Source organism: Dermacentor variabilis, chromosome 1 (genome assembly GCF_050947875.1).
Source record: "Dermacentor variabilis isolate Ectoservices chromosome 1, ASM5094787v1, whole genome shotgun sequence".
Classification (NCBI taxonomy): Eukaryota; Metazoa; Arthropoda; class Arachnida; order Ixodida; family Ixodidae; genus Dermacentor; species Dermacentor variabilis.
In genome coordinates this window covers 35,437,441-35,452,786 of record NC_134568.1, presented here as the reverse complement: position 1 = coordinate 35,452,786, position 15,346 = coordinate 35,437,441, and the positions used below count along the sequence as shown (strand labels likewise).

Sequence of the window (15,346 nt, the reverse complement as noted above, 5' to 3'; positions counted from 1 at the left end):
GTGAGCTCACCGGCATTATGCTGGTATGCATGCGCAAGGGCGCAGGTCACGTTACCGGCTGATATCGCTGCATTCAATGAGAAATTATTGTGGAAATCTTAGTACACTTAAAAATTATGTGAAGTTACTGTCTACTATCTACAAAAATACCTACTACAGACACAATTCTTCCAAATACAGCTTTCATAATACCACACAATGTTTCATAGGCTAGCGTACTTGATGCACTTCCCGCGGGCTATCTATCTAACCGTTTTACCGCCGACCAAGGTCGCTGGGTACTGCGTGGTCGAACGGTTAGCGCATTGGGCATGCTGTGCTGAGGTCCGATGACTTACAAACCAGCCATCAGACTAACATGGGTCACTGAGTATGTGCCAATGTGTACATACGTTCCGCTCTTCAACGAACCTCTTTCACGCCGATATGGGTCACTGTAGACCCTGTAGGCACCGCTGTAGGCACCGTAGTCACTGTAGCACCGCTGTTCGATTAAACTCTGTGACGGCGATTTGGATCACTGGGTATGTGCCAGTAGGTAGTAGGTGGTAGGTAGTAGGTAGTAGTAGGTGCCAGTAGGCTCTTCACTACCAGTCAAACCATTTCCTTTCCTCCATCGCCACCATAATCAACGCTGACAACTTCAAGAAGTGTGCCTACAAGTTTATATGACCATATTCTCTGCAATACCCTCGGACCTTAAAAGTAAATAAATAAATAAATAAATAAATAAATAAATAAATAAATAAATGTACTCCTTTGACCCCAACTTGGATAACTAGACACGTGCCACTGGGAATTTGCCGCGCTGCAATGACCAAGAAGATCTCTTAAATTTCTCCGATGCTCAGCGGAATCGGACCCACGTCACAACGGTTCCTCAAGGACAGAAACCCGACGCATTAGCGGGCTGTGATACAGATGGACTGGGCATGTGTCGTTATTCAATGAGCCTCTCGTTAACTGGGGTCACTGAGTATGTCCCACCGAGGGATTGGAAAGTGAGGGAACAATTCTCAGCGTTCACAGGAACTAGCGCACCGCACTCCTCGTCTCGGAAGCCACGCGTCGACTTCTCGGCAGTGTCACTAGATGGCGCAGCGTGTCAGGAAAGAAGCGCAAGAGAGCAGCTCTGTTGCTGCAAGACGCGTTTGTTAGCATTCGCACAGCCCCGGCGCTCCATGCATTTAGGTTACACACACGCTTCGCGGCAGCGACGCTGGATAGCGCTGAGTGTTCTTAGGGAAGCGTAAAAGAGGAGTCCCGCTGCGGTAAATGCCTCATAGATAACTCGCTTCGACGGTGGCAATACGTTGTGTCACTACATTGATTGATGGTATTAGATGGTATTAGAAAAAATGTGATGGTATTAGAAAAAAAAAGTTATTAAAAATTCATTATATTATGGGATTTTAAATGCCAAAACACTGATCTGATTACGAACCACGCCGTAGTGAGGGACTCCGGAATAATTTAGACCACCAGGGGTTCTTTAAATTGCACCTAAATCTACGCACACGGCTGTTTTCCCATTTCGCCCCCATCGAAATGCGGCCGCCGTGGCCGGGATCTGATCCCGCGACCTCGTGCTTAGCAGCCCAACACCATTGCCACTAAGCAACCACGGCGGGTTAAAATGCAAAATCTCGTACGTATTTCTAACATAAGGGAGTTCGAGTAAAAAAACTTATTTGTAAAGCCCTTCAAGTCTTACTGTACAGCTTTGGTACACCGTCTGTTCGTTTCAAGCCAACTATAGGTCATTGCAAAACGCCAGCGATGAGCCGTTTCCGAAAGTCTCGAAGGGATCAAGTCAACCTGCCCATTTAACTTGATACAGATGAATTGGGGTAGTCGGATGAAACCACATTTCCCATTCTATTCTCATAAAGCCTGCTGTAATAAACCCAGTGTGAGCGAGTCGTGGCACAAGTCGAGCTGGCAGAGTTCAACCTTACAACGTTTACGCGAATTTGCTTGTAGTGGGCCTAGAAGGAGCTTCAAGGCTAGACAGACAGTGCAGAACGAGAGCTTCCAGCTTGTTGATTGCTCTACATCACCGACCCCATACGACAATGTTTGCGTGCATCTTGATTGCGGGTCGGGTCGAGTCATCCTCATCTGCGCGGGATAGTTGACTTAGTCTTATATTGCGCTTGCTCAGCTTGTCCTGCGGACGTTTTATGACGAAATTTAACCAACAAACGGTCTTGGAGTACTTTTTTGGGGCATTATGCAAATGTTCATAAACAGCCCTGGTCACACAGGAGAGGGAAAAAAAACATGATTCGGCATCGGAAATCATGTCCTACAGACCCATTTAATAAAATGATGGAATGCCGGCTATACTAAGAATTGACTAAAATGCAAGTACGCTGAAGTAGCCTGTGCATCTGATACGCAAAAGCGAGCTGAAATAAAAAGTGGCAGAACTGGTATCACGATGGCTGTCGACGGTAATGCGTTTAGCATTGAATTAATATAGCCTCACAACGTATTGCCGCCGTCGAAACAAGTTAGGCATGAGGTGTGTACTGCAGCTGTACTCCACCTTGGACGCTTCCCTAAGATAAGTCGGCGCCATCTAGCGCCCCCGCCGCGAAGCTTGTGCGCGGCCTCCAAATTCTACAGAGCACCGGTGCGTGCCAGCGCTGAGAAACGTGTCATGCGGCAACCGGGCTCATCTCTCGAACTTTTCTTCTGGACGCGCTTCGCCGTATTGTGGCGCTATACCGAGAAGTGCACGTGTGGCCTCCGAGAAGCGTGCCACGGCGGTGCGTGCGAACGCCCTGAGAATTGTTCCCTAGAGCACTCCCCAATCACTCAGTGCTACATACTCAGTGACCCAGCTTGGAGAAAGGTTCGCTGCATTCATACACCACTGCATTCATAATTTACCAAAGCGTTGGCGTGAAAGACGTCAAATGCGAAAGCGGTAAATATAAGCAGTGCATTTGTGGCGCAGTCTGCTAATGGGTCGGGTTGTTGTCCTTGAGGAACCCTTGTGACGTGGATTCGATTGCGCTCAGCATCGGCGAAATTTAAGGGATATTTTTTTTCTCGTCGTGGTAGAGCGGCACATACCTAGTTATCCAAGTTGGCGTCAAAGACATTCATTGAAGAGCGGCACACACGTACTAGCACACGCCTATAGTGACCCGAGTTGGCACCAAAGATGTTCACCGAAGACCAGCGCAGACAGAGTGGCCCATACCCAGTGCTCCAAGTGGGCATCAAAGAGTTCCTCCGAACAGCCGTACCCGCCCAGTCCCGCGTCTATGGTGACCCATGTCAGCGTGAAAGAGGTTCGTTACTTATGTACACATTACCACGTACTCAGTGATACAAGCTGGTCCGACGGTCGGTTCCGCACCCTGCTCTCTCAGTACAGCAGCCCGAAGCGCTGCCATTCGACGATGCACTACCCAGTGACCTAAATAGGTGGGAAACCAGTTAGATACAAGCATGCATAAATTGATAGATAGCTTGCTACTGGAAAGTGCGTGAAGTACCCTAAGAATGCGAACGCATTAACACTGACTCTACCTGCATACTACTACTTGAATGGCAGCGCCCGAGGCGCTGCCATTCGACGATGCACTACCCAGTGACCTAAATAGGTGGGAAATCAGTTAGATACAAGCACGCATAAATTGATAGATAGCTTGCTACTGGAAAGTGCGTGAAGTACCCTAAGAATCCGAACGCATTAACACTGACTCTACCTGCATACTACTTGCTTAGAGGCACTTAGAGAGTTGTCAGCTGTTTGTCTGTAAACGAAAAGCGGTGATCGAACGTTCAGGTCGCACGTGAGGAGCATGTAGGAAAGATCACTTAAAGAGAAGCCAAGGACGTCCTGCTATAATATGCGGATGGCCTCCTAAAGGCGAAGCTTAAGCGTCCTCCAAATTTCTTTATTTTTTTTTGCATTCCGCCTAATTACATAATTAGTGTTGAGTAATAACCTTCTCAAATATTATAACTGCATGAAAAGCTTCAATGAGAAAATTGTAGAGCAACATGAGAAACTCCCAATACAGATTTATGTTGCTCAATACACGCTACATAAAAGTGTTTTTCAGAGCGCGAAAGGAGCCTGCGGGCTTCTTTCACGCTCGAAAATGTTTTTATGTTACACGTATTGAGCAATAGAAAGCTGTAGCGGAGGTTTTATATGGGGTGTTTCATAGCCTATAGTTTTTTTTTTTTCTGGTACCGATAACAAAACTAAAAAGTAATATTTAGTGAAAAGGCAGTTTAAAATAAAGTTATATATCACATCTTATAAGGTTAATATTATATATTTTGCCATTCGTTTTTATGGCTACGCATAAGAAAGTTTTGACGACATTACAGTGTTAAATACGGCAATACAATCTCGGCATACCCCAGCACGCAATGTCAGCAGCAAACTTCAGAAAGCCTGCTCAGTTTCGTACTCATAATTATTCGTGGATGGACGCAAACAGCGGCCAGTTGCGCAGCCATTTTGCGTGTATTCGCGGGCTTACTCCACGCTCGGAAAAACACTTTCATGTAGCACGTATTGAACCAGAGAAATCTCTATCAGGAGTTTTCATGTTGCTCTACAATTTCCTCATTGACACTTTCATCTAACTGTAATATTTGAGAAGTTGGTTAATCAACTGAAACTAATTATGTTATTTGGCGCTATGCAAAAAAATTTTATGGGTATCTCCAAGCGACGGGAATCAACATTACCTTGGTTCTGTCCAGCTATGCGGCATTTGCATAATTTAAAATCTTGGCGCATGATAGTGGGGACACCCTGTATACGTCTTGCTTGCTGATATGCCTCTGTTCTAACAGTTAGCGCATGCAATCTGGCTCAAGAAAACGTCCCAGTGGTACTTCAGGCAGCCTTTTTAACGCAAGTTATGCGGATAGATATGATAGAATACTCACCAGGTACCTGGCGAGCATTCTGTGATCGCAATGCAAAGTACCTTTTTTTTTTACCTGGCGAGTATTTTGTTGGAGTGATGCAAAACCCGCTCCTTTTATATTTACATACATAATTTATGTGAAGTAACCACCAGCATTACACCCGGTCAACATCACGTGACCATAAGTCCGCAATGTGTTGCTAGTAGAGCGGTTAGATTAAAGGCAAAAAAATTACTTATTCCGAGTCCGTCCAAACGCAGACATGGCCACAAAATTTTGGTGAACAATCACCATAGATATTTTCACTAATCATTTTCATTAGGCCAGCAGCATATGGCCAATAATTTTGGCAGCCGAAGGCGGAACGCAGTAATGTCAGCGTGCGGATCGCGTATGTCGCGATAATGCTTTAATAACTCCTAACTTTCAGACGTCCGGTTCTCTGAAATGACCAAAGCTACAGAGTGGAACAAACATCATCCGGTCACCTTTCAAACACCGCAGACTCCTTCCAAACCATTTACTGCAGCTTCATCCACAGAAGAAAAAAAAGGAGGGCATCAATTCCCTCCTCACCGCAGTGTGCAGGGATTCTAGAAACATGGTTCGTCAGACCAGAGGTAAAGGAGGCAGATGATACTATAATATCCCGCGTATAACATGCTCTTTTTAGAGATGGCGTTATGACGAGATGGCAGTAATCGTGGCGAGTCGCAATTGAAGCGCCTGTAACCCCCCCCCCCCCCCCCCCGCCTAGCTAAAGTAAAGATTAATAGGGTACTTTCATCCGTACATTCATTTATCGAGTCTCTCAACAAGCGCACCTCCCCTTATCAGACCTTTATCCCAGTGAACGTTCTCGACCTCTGCACCAGATGTTTCAGCGGTAACACCGTCGAGCCTATTCCTGACGCACTTTCGACGTACCGTCGTCCTGAGTAACAGCGTCCATTTGAGACGGCTGGATAACGACTTTGCTCACGTAGCCGACCGAGGTGTGTACCGTAGGTTTGTCCCGTATACGACGAAAGTAGCCAAATAGAACCGATCTAGGCTGAGAGAACAGCGTTGTGATGGCTCAAGAGAATATTCTACTTCGGGCACTCCTATCTAAATGCATGAGAACCGAGAAATTGTTTTTCTAGGCACCTGCTGCGGCGAATTTCACGCAGGTTCTTGCCTCCAAAAAGAAAAAAAAAAGAATACTAAATTGTACTGATCGTAGGGAGCAACTCTTGATTTAGGCTATGATTCTTTTACCAAAACTGGCAAACATCAAATAAAAAATAACTAAGGCACCAAGTTGACGACTTTATACTGAGCATTAAAATTTAAAAAAAGATAGATATTGCTATTCTGACAACTGCACATATCGAGACATCTAAACGCACAAAATTTGTACATTACACATATGCCAATAGTTTGCGAATAGTAATTCTGCTAACGTGACCTAAACAAAGTAAAAATTTCGCGTTAGCTGTAATACATTGTCATACCTATCTCCTTTAAACGAACTAACAAAATGATGCAAAATCGTGATATCTGCCCTTGGTGCGCAGCTATGCAGCTGTAAACTTCCAGCTTCGTCTTTCTTTTTTTCTAAACTAACTGACTGGCGGGTATTTCTGAAAGAAAATGAAGGCTGAAATCAACATTCTACATCTTTTAATAAGTAGTAAACATATTTTATTCAATCTGGTTTGGCAATAACAAAATGAGAGCAGTTCTGCGCCTAACCGCTTTTTAATGAGGAAATTGGAGTTGACTCCGAGCTAAAACTTTTAAAGTTAAAACGGACCCGGCGACATCAGACGTCGCTAGCCAAATACGTTCAGCGTGACTGACACTCTTAAAACTTTACCTTCTAGGAATTATTCATGGTTGTCGTAATCCGTGATTTAAACTATCGACATTTTTATCAACGTTTCTGAATCCGCCACGGTTTCCATGAAACTCAATTTCAACCATAATCAACGCTGGGCCTGCGTACGCTGGCACACAAATGGGCGAGAAACCAGCATACAGTGTACAACAGCCCTGATGGCTCAGTCGGCCCAGCACCAAACTTGACGCATGCACTGCGCCAGTCTGTCCCAAGGCAAGCATTTCTTTCTCAATTCTCTCACACTTCTAAATGAGAATTTGGTACTTTGCACACATGCAACTAAGCACCCGCGGGCGAAAAAACTAAGCGTCAGCTTCGAGCCCACGTTTTGACAAAGGAACTTAACTTGCCTTCGTCAGGGTTACAACGGCTCACCTCGGCAGCGTCTCACTCACCCCCAGATTAAGGGACCATAAGCGGCCAGCATGCAACCTCTCTCGTATCCGCTTACGCTTTTCCCAACCTTGTGTAAACGCTACCAAGGAAGGCAGTTGCAGCGCTGACGAAGGCGTCTGCTTCTCGAAACATTGACTCCAACCTGAGACATCGCTTATTCGCCCATCGTTGATCCCTTCGAGGCTCTGCGTTCCTGCGACCGCTCTGTGCTGTTTGCATTTAAACACTTCTGGTGTTTTCCGCGGAGCCCATAACTGGCGGTATTCTTTCGTTCGTACATTTAACGATGCCACAGTGGCAGCGATATGTCTGTCAGTAGAGATTTACGTGTCTATCGCGCCGCCGATCTTTTTTCCTAACGTGCCTGGTTATTCTCTCGCATCTATTCTAGTCGTTCCGCCATTTATAGCCAGTCTGTCGCGGGTTAATCATCTCACTTTGATCTACTACACCTTCCCATCGCAAAAATTTTCACCTCGCGATTTGAACACAAATCAGCTGGCCATTTTTTTTTTTCCTCGCGTGACTCGGCTAGCATACATGCTCAAATGCATACTCACGCCCCAACGTCGGTGGCGCTGGTTCGGCTTGCGCCGCTGCAACATTCGTGGAAACTGCACCCGAGGTCGCGCTGACGTCCTTCTTGACATCCGACGCGGTCGAGCGGCTGGACGAAGACGACCCCTTACTGCTGCTGTTGCTGCCTCCAGTCGCAGTGGCTGGCGCGCCCTCATGTGATTTGCCGCTTCCCTTGGCATAGGCTCGGGACATGTGGCGTCCTTGGTTTGCTACCGTAGAGAAGACATCAAAGTAATTAACGTCTTGCCATAAACTGAACGCCGCTGAAAGGTCAAGGAAGTGGGCAGAAAGATATATGCCGTTCACACTGACCTTATAAGACTGTGTAAACGCTTCGTGATTTTGCTTTTTTCTTTTTTTGGTCGAAAGCGGCTTTCGGAGTGCCGGAGCCGCCTTGCGCGAAACAGTTGGTGCGAAACAGTGGCAGCGACATGGCTGTCAGTAGAGATTTACGTGTCTATCGTGCCGTCGATATTTGACTTAACCTCCCTGGTTGTTCTCTCGCAGCTGTCCTGTGTAGCATTTGTGTAGCCACTGTGTAGCATTTGCGTTTTCCGGTTGCCGTCTTCAAGTGCACATTGACCAGCAGCGCGAGAATCCTACGATGTCGTGTACTGTATAGAACGAACTGCTCGGTGTAAAGTCCCATGCACACGAAGTAGAGAAAAAAAAAACGTTTTAGAGTAAAATTTGTGGTGGTTCGTTAAGCCATAGCAATGAGGTACGAGTTGTTTGGGACGTGTGAGAATGCAACGTCCGTTAAACTGCGAAAGGCGATGGAATCAGCAGATGAGTCCTCGGCCGAGGAAAATAAGAAGGAACAGCAGCGTGAAATAATAGCTGCGCTTTAAGAAAGATACATAATGTAACCAAAATGTACAAAAAGTACCAAAAGCCATGTCAGAAAGTGTTCAAATGTATTGCAGCGCAACATACATGCATGATCTATACCTGGTACTCCAGTAACACATTGGGGGATCTTAAAGAACAGTGCAAACAGCGTCGCGTGACGGGCCACTCGAGGCACTTTCGCGTGCAATCGTGGGCTCCTTATATGCTCGGAAAAACGCTTTTATGTAGCCCGCGTTGAGCAACAGAGAGCTGTATTGGGAGTTTTTCATGCCGCTCTACAGTTTTCTCATCTACACGTTTCATATAATTGCACTAATTTAGAAGTTGATTAATTGAGTAGGACTAATCATGTAATTCGGTAGAACGAAAAAAAAATCATTTGAGTATCTCCGAGAGACGGCAAACAACAATATCTTGGTTCTGTTCAGCTATACGTGGCATTCGCATAAAGCTGCGTGGGACACGCTGTATAAATAATATGATGCTCTATAATAACAATATAATTAAAAAATAATATAGCCTTAAAACTTATATTAATGATTAGTATTCATTTAATATCATTCTTAAATTACAAAATTCTATTTAGGTATCTTTCCCTTTTTATCTACTGCCACCCGATTCACGGCTGATTCCCCTTAGTATGTTGAGCATATCCGCAGGCACCAAGCCGAACGAAACCAGGGTCGCCGGAAGTGTATATTGAGTAGAGGGGAAAGAGGCCGGAGCTGATTTCCACCACCGAGAAACTTACGTTTAATTTGCTATATTAGAGTATTAGGGAGGAGGCCAGCTATCAGTACTAAAGTGAAAGGGGGGAGATGTATACTGCCCCCCCTCCCACGCCTGTAATGGAACTTGTCCCCACTGCCCCCCGGCACTTACGCTTTCGGAAACTCTGGTTATGTGTCTAAAAGCAGCACTGACAGTTCTGCCACGTTTGCGTAAGTCCTTGCAACGCACACAATCTTTCAAGGTGATCCCACCAAATGTAAGTATGTAGGTCAACGTCAAGCCGTTCTGAGCTTTCGTAGAGTCACCCGCCACATGCGACAACACCGAGGCCGGCCGGGCCTATCGTTACTCACGGAGTGGTTGCGTAGGTTGAATAAGATTCACCTTCAACCGCCGAGGCCGTGGGAGGGGCAGCGACAACAGCACTGGCGCTTATCCCGGACACTTTGGCCAGCAAACGCTTGGACTTCAGCCAGCCGGAGCCGCCGCTGCTACCTCCTCCGGCCACGGGGATAGCTTTGTGTCCCTTGCCCTCCTCGCTTGGGTTTTCGTTGGGATGCCCGATCGCGCTTCGCTGGTCCGCTGCTGCGCCCGACGTTTCGGCACCTGAAGTTGGTGGAACGAGAGCGGAAGAGATCGGACGGACGGCAGTCTCCCTCCCGGGACCTTGTTCTTTCTCGCCGTCCGCTCCCGCCGGTACAAGCTCCGAGGACATGGTCTTTGCGTTTGCTCTTGAAGTTACAATGATGGTTCCATGCATTGGCACGTACCCACAACAGGCCAAGAAGCAGGTGATAGAAGGAGAAAGAGAGAGAGGACGACTTACGATAATAATAATAATAATAATAATAATAATAATAATAATAATAATAATAATAATAATAATAATAATAATAATAATAATAATAATAATAATAATAATAAGTATTATTATTATTATTATTATTATTATTATTATTATTATTATTATTATTATTATTATTATTATTATTATTATTATTATTATTATTATTATTATTATTATTATTACAAGCTCCAGAACTTAGGAGCTGCGGGAATATTTACTTAATCGAAGCATAACAAGTGCCCCTCTTTCAGACAGCACTTGTCCATAGCGGCACTTACCCACTACAGGGTATACCACAGAAGAAGCAGGCAGTGAGAAAACAGGAGAAAATTTTGAAAAATGAAATAACACTTAAATAAGAATAATAGGCATTCCGGCCGAAACTACCTCAGGATGGCGGTCGACGTTAATGCGATCCGCATTGAAGGAATGGAGAGACGCGCTGCATTGCCGCCACCGACGCGCGTCTCGTGTGAGGCGCGTGCAGCCAGGCTCCTCCCTCGCGCTTCCCTCTGGACGCGCTGCGCCCTCCTGTGGCGGCGCCGCGAAATCTGCGCGTGGGGCGCGTCTGAACGTACGTGAGGCGGGTTCCATTTCCGCCCAGCACCAGAGAAGAGGAACTCTACGGTGCCCTGTGCATGTGACTTCGTCGCCACGCAACTCGAAGATGCCCCTTATGCTGCTGGGCCACAACCGCACGTGTATACTTCTGTCACGCCAACGCCAACTAGCTCCTCGAGATGATCGCCGAGTGCGTCGCACGGCGTAGCACGCGGCAGCGTAAGCGCGCACGAGTTTCCATAACGCCAAAGACGCAGAAATGAAACGGGCAAGCTTATAGCACTTTGTTAACCCCTTCACGAAAGCTTCGTTTCACATAGATTCCAAGGTGTGTGTTAGATCTGCAAAATCTTTATTATTATTATTATTATTATTATTATTATTATTATTATTATTATTATTATTATTATTATTATTATTATTATTATTATTATTATTATTATTATTATTGTTTCAACCATCTTCCATCTCACACCCCTCACCCTTCCCAGACTGTCGAATGCGCAAAAGATTTAATCACCTTAATTTGCTACCCTCCGTGTCGTCCTGCAAATAACCAGATCCTCATCCCGCTATTAGTGTGCCAATAAGGCAGGCAAATAAATGAATCACACATAGCGAAGTTTGCTGCTAAGCACGAGGTCGCGGGATCGAATCCCGGCCACGGCGGCCGCATTTCGATGGGGGCGTAATGCGAACACACCCGTGTACTTAGATTTAGGTGCACGTTAAAGAACCCCAGGTGGTCGAAATTTCCAGAGTCCCTCACTACGGCGTGCCTCATAATCAGAAAGTGGCTTTGGCACGTAAAACCCCATGCTTCAATTTTTAATAGCGAAGTTTCAATGAACCCAGTCAACGACGAGAACATCTAGTAGTCTCCTATGGGACGTTGAGCAGGCGATATGCAAACCCTTACACCCGCAAACGAAGCAACAATAAATTTCCCAAAGTGAGAGATCGAAGCCACGGCAGCCCGCTATATGACAGCATTGTCAAAAGTCACCGAAGAGTGAACAAGCGAACAAAAGAAACGTCGCTGATTGTGAGAATTTACTGCCATTTTTCTTCCCGCACCACGTTCGAGATCTACGCACGGTGTTAGAATCACATGCATGCGATGGAATAGAGACTGAGCCTTCCGATTTTTTCTTTCTTTTTGGCCTCCAACTCAAGCTTATAATAACATTCCTTCTCAAATTGTACATGTGGTGTTTGTAAGGAATTCTGTCCGGTAAAGTTCATGCACGCGTTCAGAAGTAGCACGCGTTCTGTCGGCCGCACACTGGGAAGAAATCGACGCCCTCTGTGATGGTGAGGTTAGTGCACTCAGCCTGTGCACTACGAGCGTAGGGCGTTTAATGTTTTGTCAGCGCTGTTCACACAACCGCTCGCAGATACTACACGCAGCCCTTGAGCCCCATCCTTGCGTCCGAATACGAGACACGTCTCGCGGAAGCACTAATTTTTTTAAACAATATTTGTTGATAATTATTCCTTCGTTCACACAAAACTGGACACAGCCAACGGAAATCTATGCATTTCAGGGTTGTGCTACTACGCTTGATGGCAAGACAGCTACAAGTGAACAATTTTGGGGCTAATATACTTGCGTATAATAGCCGTGATGCCACCTTGCATAAACAAAAAAGAAAGAATAGAAAAGAAAGCACCGTGGTGGATCGGGCAAGCCAGTGTTACCTCGTGAATGGCGGTCCTCGCCATATACTAGATTAAATCCACATATTCGGTACAATGCATGTCACGGAGAGCACATGGTGTGTGGGCTACAAGAGACGAACCAACGTACGCCGGCACTTCTCCGGTGCCCCGGAGTCAGAGAGAAGAGCGCGTGAGGAAGCAGTCTTTGAACTTTTCTTTTTTGCCCCTACTGTACGCTTGCGTGGATGGCCTCCATTTGTCCTCCGCAAGCGGACTTCCGGCGAGCACACGCGCGGACGCGCAAGAAGCCCGGAACACACAAAGACGCAAAACGGGGCACACAGATGCGCACGCTCATGCGTATAGAGCCGAAAGGAGTGCCTTGCGCTCCGCAAAGACACTGAGAGATGGAGAGAGAGACGCGCACGGTCGCCGAAGCAATCAGCGAGCAGGCAACGGGGGCTTTCCGCGCTCTCTACATAAGCCTGGATTGCTTGCGTCAGCCTCCTTCCCGTTCGCCACCTGGGCAAAGAACGAAGCAGGGGTTCTTCCGGTGATCCCTTCTCGAGAAAAGTGCGCACTCCCCCTCCCCGTTCTTTCACCGCCCACGTACGGCCTTTTTTGCGACGTATTTCTTTCGTCTGTCTCACGTTTTATTTTTCCCTTCAACACTACCCCTCCCCCCCCCCCATCTACACTGAAAGGCCATATATAGCTTGCGTCGCGCTAAAGCCCTCGAATGGCGAAGTCGGCAGCGGATACCAAACGGGACTTGCGGATTTGGCGCGCACGGCCCAAGATTGCGTAGTAGACACAGTGCCAGACGGACTCGCATTAGACGAGAGAGATAGCGAGAGTGAGAACGTTGTGAGTGGCGGTGCGTTGCTTCCACGGCGTGATGCGTGGCGCCTGCCTGCTCAGCCATCTTCGTCATACGAGGCAAAGTGGACGACCGAATGGGCGCGACGTGTGTTTACATTAGCCTCGATTTGGCTTACCAAAGTAGAACTAAATTAGGGCTGTAGCCATGTGCGAGCATGAACAAACCAGTAGGAAATGTCGCTGCGAGAAGTGCGTGTTTAACTGCTGCGGTAATTCCGCTGCCCCACTCCGTTCTGCCAAACGATCGAGCGCCAGGGCCCCAAGTGTACCTCGGCTGAATGAATCGCGAGCCGCTCAAATGTGCCTCAGTTTTTGCTAACGCTTGCGACGTCTGTCGCCGCGGTATGTCATCATCGTGTTTCCTGGGGTGTAAACCGCGAGCATTAAAAAATAATGAAGGGAGTAAAAAAAAAGCCCCATCCTAGATTCGGTGCCGTGTGGGTGATGTGTGATCGCTACCGCCGTAATCGTCGTACGAGCTACCGCTGCTGCGGACCGAGCTCAATGCTTTTCCACTAATGGCCCTCCACAAATTTTGTATTTCAACTGCAACAGCAGTTAAGAGCTTGGAATTGGGTTTGCTCTATTCGTCCGTTTAGTGATGAGAGGAGGCGTGAGGCCATCGTCATGCTGCCGCCTTCGTGGTCGTGTCTTGTCGTCCTGAGCTTCACCTGAATTCTCACCGTGTGACGAATGAAATTTCCGCGCTCTGCAGTTTGTGCGGCGTTTATACGCCTTGCTCTACGCAGAGAGTGACAGTATCCGTGCCTTTATGTGAGAGGACACAGCAGGCAAAACTATGCTCACTGTATGGTAGAAGCGTGTGATTGTTGGTGCACGACCTATGTACTGAGTACCGCAGGATTAACGCCGGCGTAGTGACATATAGGACAGCACAAGTGCATTGTGTTGTATATCCTTCTTTGCCTGCGTTCTCCCTGCGCTACTTGACATAAAGAGGAATGAAAGAAAAAAAAGGCTATGCTCACGCAGTGCAGCTGCTGCATGGTGCCGCAGTTGTTCTCAGTGCAGCTCTCAGTGCAGCACCCAGTCATAGAGCACTGCCCGGGCCCGCGCACGGCCCAGCCCACGGGCTTGGCTCGGGTCGGGTAAGCTATCTCTATTGCGGGCTCGGGCCAAGGAGCTTCGGGCTGGGGTCGGGCCCGGGCCTCGGTCAGGCCCGTAATAGGCCCGGGTCTCCATCAGGCCGTAATAGGCCGGGTATGCTATTGGCGACTTTTGAAAACTGCCTACTGTAGGTAAGAAAAACTTTACTTCGTCAGCGTTAGGTGGGGTGATTAGGAGTGGTTTCTTCAAGCGGGGCAAATGGCCGTCAATCGTTGTGTGATGGCGACCTCTTCAGCTCGTTCTACGGCCTGGAGTTGGATTTCCATGCTAGAACTGCGCAGCATCACCTCACATGCTTCAGGTGATCGGAGAGGCCATCAGGTTAGGAGGAGACTTGTCCTCCTAGCAGCCCCACACTATGTGATTCAGTGTTCCTACTTACCCGCAGCATCTACATAGTGGGCTCAGCCACGTGGATAGCGATGCACAGCCTGTGCTACGGTCGAGGAGAAACGCCCTTACCTATTCCTTCCTCCCCCTAGCGCGCGCTCACTTTTCCCCTTTCCCACTCTAGCTATCGTTTGATCGCTTGACCTCCGACATCGGGCACGAAGGAGCATGGCGCTACTATTTGGCAAATTTAGCGCAGGCTTTCATATCGCACGTTAACGCATGAACATATTTGGTTGAATATATATTCTTTATTTCCATTTTACTTGTTCATTCATCAGCAACAATGCCAGGTCAAGTTCTGACCCAGTCAAAACTATCTCTAGAAAATGTCCTGTGCCGCGGATGGTATCTTCCCAATTACCGAGAATTGTACAATGTTTCGCTTACGCTCCAGGGCCGACAGTACGAACGGGGTCGGGTCGGGCTGGGCCCAAATCTTTCGTGCCCAGGCCAGGTACGGGTCAGGTTTGAATCTACCTAGTCGGGCTCGGCCGGGCCGCCGCATCGCGCTGTTGGGT

General features: G+C 47.4%; 1 protein-coding gene across 1 annotated transcript in view; it reads right to left on the bottom strand.

Moving 5' to 3' along the window:
- The window catches only part of LOC142571763 (endothelin-converting enzyme homolog), a 45,340-nt gene extending 35,270 nt beyond the window's left edge, over nt 1-10,070 (bottom strand). The window contains exons 1-2 of the mRNA XM_075680392.1: nt 9,740-10,070; nt 7,749-7,980 (exon numbers count right to left, since the gene is read on the bottom strand). Of these exons, the coding sequence (XP_075536507.1) occupies nt 7,749-7,980; nt 9,740-10,070 (563 nt within the window). The remainder of the gene's footprint in view (nt 1-7,748; nt 7,981-9,739) is intronic.
- Nucleotides 10,071-15,346: the final 5,276 nt, after the last annotated feature.